The 10,757-nt window shown below is 45.5% G+C and overlaps 1 protein-coding gene across 1 annotated transcript in view; it reads right to left on the reverse strand.

Moving 5' to 3' along the window:
* The window catches only part of GNG10 (G protein subunit gamma 10), a 5,947-nt gene extending 2,419 nt beyond the window's left edge, over positions 1–3,528 (reverse strand). Inside the window, exons 1-2 of the mRNA XM_057374551.1 lie at positions 3,329–3,528; positions 230–361 (exon numbers count right to left, since the gene is read on the reverse strand). Coding sequence (XP_057230534.1) covers positions 236–361; positions 3,329–3,409 — 207 coding nt within the window. The 5' untranslated portion in view covers positions 3,410–3,528 and the 3' untranslated portion in view covers positions 230–235. The remainder of the gene's footprint in view (positions 1–229; positions 362–3,328) is intronic.
* Positions 3,529–10,757: the final 7,229 nt, after the last annotated feature.

Raw genomic sequence — 10,757 nt, forward strand, 5'->3', positions numbered from 1 at the left:
CCCCCCCAAAAAAAAAAACCTAATAAACAGAACTTCTCCAGAAAGAGTTGTAGGAAAGAGACATACTTCAATTGTCACATCTGAAAAAATTCAGAAAGCAATTTGTAGAGCCAGCAGGGAAATGACGAACACTCTAGCAAGAATTCAACATTTAAACTGTCACTATGTGTCTTTGTCCYTCCAAGGGCTTGAGTTTCAGATTAGAGTGGTTGTCACGGCATCTTATTACCTGATTTCAGAGCAGAGCACAGGATCGGGGCTCTCGGAAGGGATTGCTTCCAGCAGGAACCCCAACAAGCAAAGCATCTTTGCAGGCATTTTGCATACAGTACTGCTGGAGTTCTGCAGCAGCCTGGGAGACCTGAAAATGAACAACAGATCCAGAGAGGAAACTCATTCATTCACAAGCATYTATTAAGCTTTTCCTCTTGAAGAGCTATTATCAAAGGGAGCTGGAGTACAGCCAAATCACCTCTTGGACTCTAAAACACCAAGTAAAATAGCACAGAAGTACATGYATAAAGCTCTGACAAAGCACACATGAAATACTATGCCAGTGAGGAGCCAGAAGAATGTTGAGGACTGAGGCGCAAGTGTGATGCAATTTCTCCTCTTTAAAATGGTCAGAGCCATGACCATTTTCCAGTTTACTGTTGTGTTTCAGGYATATATTTGAACTCTTACATGCTCTGAAAATTTATTAAGATTTTCATTCCAAACTTCTAAGCAACACAAAGTGTAACAAAGAATGAAAGCAAACAGATGAGGATTAAAAGCTTTCAAAGTCCAAATTGTCATCTTCCCCCTGCAGTGAAGTGAGAACTTCAAATCCACACTCTGACCCTCGAAAGGGACAGACCAGAGCTGCGGAACAAGCCCAGGATCCCAAAGGTAAAATGTCTTCAGCACTGAACTCCCCTGTGATAGGCAAGTCAGTTTTATGTTTTTGAAGGAAATATAAAGGAATTCCCAGTTTCCCAGACACAGATTAGAAACAGCTGTAGGGAACTGCCAAAACCCATGCTGTCTGATACGCATTTTATAAAAAGAAATTATAATTATATTGATGGTACTATAAGTTCCCTTCTGACCTCACCTCTGCCTTTGCTACAGAACTCCTGAAATACTGATTTTTCTTCCTACACAACTTGGCAATGTTGCCAAAACAATAACCTGAAGAACCATCCACACTACCCAGACTCCAGTCTCAAGGAACCACCCAGGAGCCCCAATGGAATTTTGGTTCTGGGCCATCCCAWCTAACACATGAGAAATCTGGCCTAGCACACTGTTTGCTATTTTGCTGCTCTCCTGTTCACTGTGTTCCAACTCTCCTCCYGCTCTTCTCYGGACACTCATCCTGGTACCTGCCCRAATTTACCCAGCAGCTGTCAGCACTTCAGGGAGTTGTTAAGAGAAACTTTTTCCCTCAGCCTCCCAGGTTCTCTTGAGCAGAGTACAGGGTGAAGCTTCTGCATCAAGGATTCCTGCTTGATGTAAGTAAGCAGGTTTTGTCACTGCATCCTTACCTGAGGAGAAGCCCTTTCTCTGGAGGCTGCAGGTGTCCTGCCTGGCACAGTCCCTTGGAATCCCTGCAACATCATCACCCTCGCCTCCGCCTACTCTTGGTCCTACCTATGTCCCATAATATTCTTCTTTCCTTCTGTTCACACAGAAAATTTCTGCCATATTCTGCCATGGCAAACACGCTCCCTTCAGCAGCTGCCTGCATGCAAGATGTGTATGGGTACGTCTTTCCTACTCAGTTTCCTCTTTCTGAAAATATTGTTCCTGTCTGCTTTTTTAGCCAGCAGGGTAAACAAAATCACCATTGGAGTATGGAATGTATTTTTAAAAATCCTTTCATAATCCGCTTCCGTCTGGAAACACATTGTCTATTCAAAGTAGCTTAAACAATGTTTTCTCCTATTTCAGTGCTTGCTAAAATTGAACCGAGTGGTTTTTCACCACCTGAATATATTTCTCATTATTATTATACTTTATGCCAAGAAATACAGATGACACAATTTATAAGATACATTTTCAATCGTGTGTTATTTCAAAGCCATGAATAGGCTCCCAGAACAGCAGACCTGGAAAGAGACTGCTGCGCACACTGCTGCAAGAAAGATGAGACTGAGGTCCATCAAGGACAAGCCTCCCAGGAATACAAGCAAACTCATAAAAAATAGGTAGCCTTGAGAAGTACAGCTCCAGAATATGTTACTGCCACAAAGTAACACCTGTAAACYATAAAATATATATTTTATAGCCACTCCCCACCCACATAAAAAACCAGCAGGSAGGAGAAATGTGCCTCAAAATGAGCAGGAACAGAGATCCAGCCACCAACAGTAACTGGTGGACAACCAATTCAGTTTTTGYCACAAGAGTCTACATTTCTAGTCTGAAATGCGCTGTTTTTCACATATTCCCACACCTCATTGCAGYGATAAACATATTTGCTTTTAGTGAATCCAGTATCCGCTGATTCAGTTTTGCTAATAAAAGACTGTAACATTAACAAATTGATTAGGATATATCCAAAAGCCATAGTGGTTTCACCTTGCAATGAGCACTTCAGATTTTCACCAGTCCAGCACAGGATTAGTGGGGAAAAGTATTCTGAATCATTTTTAAATCAATTAGCTAAGTTCCTGCAGCTCATTTTGTTGGCACTGCCGTCAGACTGAGGAAGCTGGTCATTTGTGACTGGCCAGAGAAAAATGGCGAATGCAAGGAGGGAGACGAGGAAAGTGCAGGATATAAATTAATTTAACCTCCATCACTTCACAGACTAGGCTGGACCCACCACACCTGCTGGGAACCAAGAGCTGGTCTCGGTCAGATCACCAAACCTGAGGAGATGCTAAATGACAGGACCGCCGCATCATCCCGCCTTTGTCTGGAAATGTGCAAGCAGGAGACGGTTCATGCATGCGTAGCAAATCGCCTGCCTTCCCCAAGTGTGCCAGCGGGTACCACCCCGCACCGCCTCCCCCYGCAGATCCTGCCAGCGCTCCGAAACAGGGAGAGTCGGGCTTTCTCCGCTGAGAGGAACTACTTCCGATTATCTGCTTGCCGGTGCAGAACTAACGAGGAGCTGCTGTATTATTTATCACGGCCAGTCCACCAGGAAACGGCACTCACCGCATCGCTCCCGCGGCGCTCAGCGCTCGCAGCCCCCCGGGCACACGCACCCCTCGCTCCCTTCCCTCCCARGGAGGGCGGCGCCGCCCAGCACGGAGGGAAAGGCAGGAGCGGCGGGATCGCGGCACCCGCGYCTCCCCCCGCTCCCTGGGGCTCCGCACCCCGCGCCCCATCTCACCTTGATCCTCTCCACGGCCGCCTCCAGCTTCAGCTGCTCCACCAGCCGCTGCATGGTGCTCAGGCTGCCGCCCGACGACATGCCGAAACCGCGGGGGAGACGGAGAGGATGAGACGGGCGGGCAGAGCGGGTGACACAGGCGGGCAGCGCGGCTCCAGCGGGCTCGGCTYGGCTCGGCTCAGCTCCCTCCGCCCCGGGGAGGGGCCGGGACGGGGCCGCTCCGCCCGCAGCCCCCGCGGCACCGCCCCAGACCCCGSTGCGCTCTGCCGCCTGCAGCGCCCTGCAGCGGCTCTGGGTGAGCGCKCCAGCTGCTTTTGGGGCAGGAAACCTGCTGGTCGCAGCAAGGGGGGGAAAAAATTAAAGGGAAACAAAAAATAAAGTGGGGAGAGGGGAAGGCGGAGGGGAAAAAAAAAGGGGAAAGGGGGAGAAAAATCCCAGAGGAATTTGAGAAAGGAAAAAAAGGAAAAAGTGGGGGGAAGACTGAAAAAGAAAAAATGGGGGTAAGGGAGAAAAGAAGTGGGGGGAAGAATAGAGGGGAAAGAGAATTCACAGACTTAGATTGGTTTGGGTCGGGAGGAACTTTAAAGATTACCTAGTTCTAAGCCCACCGCTTGGGCAGGGGCACCACGCACTACATCAGATTATTCAGACCCCACCCAGCTCGGTCTTGAACACTGACAGAGATTGAGTTCTAAGCATGCCCTTTGCCCACAGATAGCTGTTGGGCTCCAAATGTCTGCCAGCTGTTGCCAGTGGTGCTGCATTACCCCTCTCCCCCCCATACTGTTCACGACCATTTCAGCAGTGACCATGAATAAGTCCCATAAATAAGTGCCATTGTTTGGCAGGGGGTTGACAGGTATTAGTTTGCTGGCTTGTTAAATGGTTGGTGGGTTGAAGCTTATAGACTCAAATGGTTGCTCTGAAATAAGACRGGACAACCAGGAGTTCAGGCCCAGTCAGAAGGGGTTTGTGGAAGACAGATCCTGCCTGGCCAAACTGATGTTCTTCTGTAGGTGATACACCTAAAGAACGAAGGAATGGCTGTTTCCTTCCCAGACTTCAGCAAAGCCTTTGACACCATCTCCCACAGCATTCTCCTGTCTGCTCATGTTTATGAGTGAGCTCTTTGCAGTGTAAAGAGCTGGATGGCTGGGGCCAAAAAGTGGTGGTGAATGGAGTTAATTCCAGCTGGCAGCTGGTCACTAGTAGTGCTCGCCAGGGGTCAGTATTTGGCCAGCMCTGCTTAATGTCTTCATCAGCTACCTGTTTAAGAGGATAAGGTCCACACTCAGCAAGCTCCCAAATGACACCAACTTGGGCGGAAGTGTTGATTTGCAGGAGAGCAGGATGGCTCTGAGAGGAGCGCAGAGGGATCTGGACGGGCAGGATGGATTGACTGAGGCTGATTGTATGAGATATCACAAGGCCAAGTGCCGAGTGTTGCTCTTGGGTCACAACACCCCAACCAGTGCTCCAGGCACTGACAGAGTGGACAAAGTGTCTGGAAAGCTGCCTGGCAGAAAAGAACCTGGGAGTGCTGGTCAACAATGCCTGAATATGAACCAGAGTGTGCCCAGGTGGCCAAGAAGGCCARTGGCATCCTGGCCTATATCAGCAATAGTGTGGCCAGCAGGACCAGGAGAGYGATTGTCCCTCTTTATTTGGCAACGGTGAGGCCACGTCATGTCACGTGTCCAGTTCTGTGCCCCTCACAAGAAAGAAGTTGAGGTGCGGTGTTGCCAAATTCTAGGAACTCAGACATTTTAGGAACACAGACAAAGAGTCAGGTTTAGAAAGGAGATACTGTTTATTTTGCGAAGGGTGCAAGGTGAAAATTTTCCTACAAATCAAGCACACCAAGGAGCAAAAACCAAGGTAATTTATACACTGAAGTTTACACAAAATCATATATTTAATACCTAATTACCGCCTACCTCATGCCTATTCATTTAGTTTGCACAGCAGTACTTGTCACTTGTGCCTGCATGGGCCTCTTTGGGGATTTCTTGTGGTTGTTTTTGCTTATTTGGGGAGGTGTTCCYGACAGAGTTTTGATCAAAGTTCAGCTCAAGGTGAGCAAAACCCAACGCTGAGTGCCAAAGATGTGATCTGCAGCTCTGGCTGCAGCTGCCAAGCAGGACACAAAATACAAAAGCTTTCTGTAAGCATTAAGCAACTCGTGTTTAACCCACCTGATAACATCTATTTGTATCAAAAGAGRCGTTAAAGGTGAGAACAATACCATTCAGCTTTTATCTGCARCAGAGATCAAAGGAAGGGACAGAGAACTCTGCTTAAAGATTCATGGAATTCTGCTGAAGGATACAGAGACCTCTGCTTAAAGACATCACCCGAGCATGTYCAGAGAWGGGCAGCGAAGCTGGTGAAGGGTCTGGGGCACAAGTCCTGTGAGAAGACGTTGAAGGAGCTGGCGTTGTTGAGCCTGGAGAAAAGGAGGCTTAGGGAGAATTTGTCGCTCTCTACAACTATCTGAAAGGGGGTTGTTGCCAGGTTGGCCTTTTCTCTCAGGTCACAGGTGACAGGACAAGGAGAAATGGCCTCAGGATGCACCAGAACAGGTTTAGATTARACATTAGTAAAAAATTCTTCATTAAAAGTGTTGTGAAACATTGGTACAGTCTGCCCAGAGGAGTGATGGAGTCACCATCTCTGTGAGTGTCCAAAAAGCATGTAGATATGATGCTTRAGGATCTGATTTAGTGGTGAACATGGTGCTGGTGCTGGGTTATGGCTGGACCTGATGGTCTAAATGKTMKTTTCCAACCTTAATGATTCCATGATTCTGTAGGGACAGCCAGGCATGCAGATGCTTGTGCCTCAGTCAGAGCCTCAGGAAAAGAGGCTCTGATTTTTCCTCATGGCCAGGGAAAACACACACTGAATCCTCTCCAAGACTGTAATAGCTTGCCACCCTTTTCCCCATGATGGTCTCACCACTGCTCAGTACCAGCAATTCTTGTTGACGTAGACATTTTTCTCTGGAGACAATTCAATCTACACTGGCTACACTAGGCCTAATATTGTAACTCTCAGCAGCCTCTGAAAATTTATGCCCAGAAGACAGACATAATTTGGAACTACAATGATAGTCTAGAAATGCCTAGTAGCTTCAGCTAATGAGGTGTCACTGCAGCACTGACMGCTTTCTAAAGACACCTGAGGTTTTTCTGTACTATCACATCACAGAGATGTGACTGCAGTTTCACTGCCCAGCAAATTTTTGCTGCATTCCATGAATTTATGTCTGCATCAATTTTTCTTTCAAAGGGCTGATATGTCTAGAGAAGAGGGAACTCCAATGTGAGCCAGCAAGCAAGCTCATTTCCAGCAGSTTGCATGATACCTCTGACTTCTTCACCCGCTTGATATCAGCCACAAGCATTACATGGATAAAACACCATTACCAGTGAATGATAACAGTGCTGTCCTCTGCCAGGGGGGTACTGCCATCACACTGCTTTCCTGCTCTAGTGTCGGGTCAGGAAATTAACCTTGATTACACAGATAGTAGGCAAAAAGGGAAAACAGATCTGTGTTTTGACTACATGTATGATAACCCAAACACTTGGCTTCGGAAAGGACAGAGCAAAATGAGGCAGAAGGTCAAGAGCAGGAGAGCTGTTAGCCTGTGAAACTGCAGATACAGGTTGAGATTTTCTTGTATGCAATTGCCTTGTTCTTTTCCAGATATAACTGTCTTTGCTAATAATCAGCACCACTGTATTTGTGCTGAGTTTCATTCTCTTTGTTTCTACCACAGCAACTTGATTTTTCCCCTTCCACTCTTGCAGGAAACTGACTGTTTTGGGGGGTGAAGTAGCAATACACAGAAGCTGTGRTCTCTCACTTCCTAGGCGTCTTTGCAGTGTCCCTAAGATTACTTTATGAAAGCAAGTATAGCTTTTTCTACATACCTGCTTTAACRATTTTTAGATACAAAGTGAATTAATTTTATTGCTACTTTACGTTCAGCAGGGATAAAGTAACAATTAGAAGTTCCCCTTCAATTTTACTACGGGGTACAGAGATTCAGCATAATATTTCTACTATGTTGTTCTGGTTTCAGCTGGGATAGAGTTAATTTCTTCTCAGTAGTWGTTACATTGCTGTGTTTTGGTTTCAGAATGAGAATGATGTTGATAACACATTGATGTTTGGGTTTTTGCTAAGTCATGTTTACACAAATCAAGGACATTTTGTTCCCTCCTTGTCTCATGCTCTCCCAAACTGGGAGAGAGAATAGCAGGGACAGGTGTCTGTAACTGACCAAAGGGATATTCCACACCACAGAATGTCGTGCCCACTATATAAACTGGGGGAAGTTACCAATCCAGTTTTGGGAAGAGGAGTCTGGCATCAGTCAGTGGGTGTTGAGCAACTACATTGTGCATCACTTGCTTTTTTTCCTTTCTGTTATCATTAGTATGATTATTTCCCATTATTATTGTATTTTACTTTATTTTCAATTATTAAACTGTTCTTATCTCAATGTACAAATTCTACTTAAGTTCTTCTTCCCACCACTTCWAATTATCCAGCATTCAGGCAGATCTCTGGGTAATGGTCTGAGTTATTTATCTGACCTTAAAGAAGATTTGAACGATATGCAACAACAKGCTGCCTCATAGCAAAAAGACCACTTGAGTTTTCAAGACAGTCAAAGGATATTATAAATCTTTAAAATTCTCAGCTATCATGGTCAGTCTGGAGGATAAAGAAGGAGAAAAAGGACAGGGAGAAAAAAATAGGAAGGCCTCCCTCTCATAGGTTGTTCATCTGAGGAGAAAAATACAAAGATTATTAACTGTTCCTAGTAAACAACTCCCAAAGCACAGAGGTGCCTGCAATGCTGAATACATGGACCTGATYGGTGTCCTGGCCAGTGTTGCTGTCRTATCATAGTCCCATCCTACAGAAYAAACCACACAGAACAAACACTGCAAGTGAGGCATCACCGGTACAATACAGACAGAATGCCACAAATATGAGAGCAATAACTCCACATTGTAACTAGCAACTGTTAAACTACTACAATGAATGTTTATAACAATTTTCTTTTACTTTGGTCRCAACTTGCCACCCTTTGGTCAGAACTTGCCCATATATCAACCCTTTGGGTCCATGTTCAGGGGCCAAAAGGACTGCTGTGGTTTATCACCAGATGGAAATGAAAAACCACACAGCCCCTCACTAAACTCCACCCTCTCTTCTTCACTTCCAACCCAGTGCAATGGGGAAAAGGATCAGAGTAAAACTTGTATGTTGAGATAAGAACAGTTTAATAATTGAAAATAAAGTAAAATACAATAGTAATGGGAGTTAATATAATGGCAATGAAAAGAAAACAAACAAGTGATGCACAGTGCAATAATTCACCACCTGCTGGCTGGTGTCAGATTCCTCCTTCCTGTACCCAGATTGGTTGCCCTTTCAGGTAACTCTCTCCAGTTTGTACACCACGCATGATGTTCTCTGGTGTGGGATATCCCTTTGGCCAGTTTGCTATTGCAGCTATGCTCTCTCCCAGTTTGGTTTTTTTTTTGGTGGGTTGTTGGGGTTTGTTTGTTTGTTTGTTTGTTTGTTTGTTTGTTTGTGTGTGTTCTTGCTGGCAAAGCAGGAGACAAGGAGGAAAAAAATAGTCCTTGACATCGGATAAACACAATTTAGCAAAAACCAAAACATCAGTGTGTTATCGACCATTCTCCTTCTAAATCCAAAACACAGGACTGTAACAGCTACTGAGAAGAAATTATCCTAGATGTAACCAGGACAGCTGAATAGTTTGGAGTGGCAGAGTATATGGGATTTTATGAGCAAGTACGTAGGGCAGTGGGCACCTTCAAAATATTTGCTCCTGACTCCTGAGCAAGTGCAGAATCCAAAAAACTAGCAATATATTTTATTTAAGTATGCTGAGGACCCAAATTACTGCAATATGTGGGGGCCTGCCCTGCCTTATTGAGCCATGGTCAGCCCTGCTCAGTACTCTCGGGGGAAGAGAAGGTAGCTGAATCTGCCAAAGAGACGAAAACAGACCCTGCAGCTACTCCAACCACTGTGAGAGACACTGCAGCTGCTCCAGCCCCAGCAACAGGCACTGTCACTGAAACCACCAAAACAGAATCAGGTGCTGGTGTCAGTTACCCCTGCAGGAGAAGCACAAGAAATGAACATAAAAGTCGCCCTGCAAAACAGCTTTAGCAAAAACAATCAAGGACAGGGAGAGTAAAGAGGATTAAGAAGCAGCACCATCACAGGTATACACAAAGGTGTATTACAGAACGATCATCAGGGCCGTCACAGGAACTGGAAGAGGAAACAGAAGAGACAACCACAACTTGATTCCCTATCCCTGAGTGAGCTGCAGGAAATACGAGAAGATTTCAGTCATTGTCCAGTTGAGCATATTATCACCTGGCTACTCTGGTRCTGGGACAACAAAGCTGGCAGTGTGGAATTAGAGAATAAGGAAGCCAGGAAGTTGGGATCACTTGCTAAGAAACCAGGCATTGACAAAGCAGTGGGAAAAATGACACAAGTCCTTTGTCTGTGGAGGCGACTCTTGTCAAGTGTGAGGGCAAGGTATCCCTATAAAGAAGATATTCCATGTAACATAAGCAAATGGGCTGCAATAGGGAGAGGTATTAAATACCTGAGGGAATTAGCCATACAAGAAATTATATATTTTGATCTGGAAAATGCGCAGTTCCCTTCAGCTCCATATAATGTCTCATGTCAACAATTCATGGTGGAAATTTGGAGAGTGCACTAACAGCACATGCCAACCCCTTGACAGCAATAGTTTGGAAAGATGATGCACAACCAACAAGAGTGATCTTCCATATCCAGGGATATAAAGACAGTATTCCTTACCCCATAACTGCAGCTGTGGAGAAGCTATCAGATAAACTGAATCAGGATTTTCAGCATTTCAGAGAGAAAATGTCCTACTCCCCACCTGTAGAGTCTCCTATTTCTACAAATGACAGCAGGACATTTGAGGCAAGAGAGAGGATATAGAAGGTACATACCACAGGGTACCCCATGGTTTGACCAKGGAGAGGATATAAGGAAGCAGGATGGGCAATGTGCCTTGATCCTMGATGCACAGGAGCGAGAATTGCAGGGAGAAACAACCACAATAGGGTTTTGTCTAGGGAAGTTGCTGCTCCAGTCTCCAGCAAACTTTTCCAGGCAGAATGAAAGGTCTGATCACGCTACTGACCCTGTGGAGAGAAGTTCTAGAGTATTTCCACAAGATGTTAGTGCAGAACCTTGAGATCACTATTAGAAGGGCTCTGCCTCCAGCCAGGTGGAGSAGAGGAATAACTGGACTGTGTGGATTCAATGGCCTGGCACAGCAGCCCCACAGGATTACAAGGCTTTAGTAGACACAGGTGCAGTG

The sequence above is a fragment of the Malurus melanocephalus genome, unplaced genomic scaffold, assembly GCF_030028575.1.
Source record: "Malurus melanocephalus ecotype Western Australia unplaced genomic scaffold, MMel_1.1 scaffold_228, whole genome shotgun sequence".
Taxonomy (NCBI): Eukaryota; Metazoa; Chordata; class Aves; order Passeriformes; family Maluridae; genus Malurus; species Malurus melanocephalus.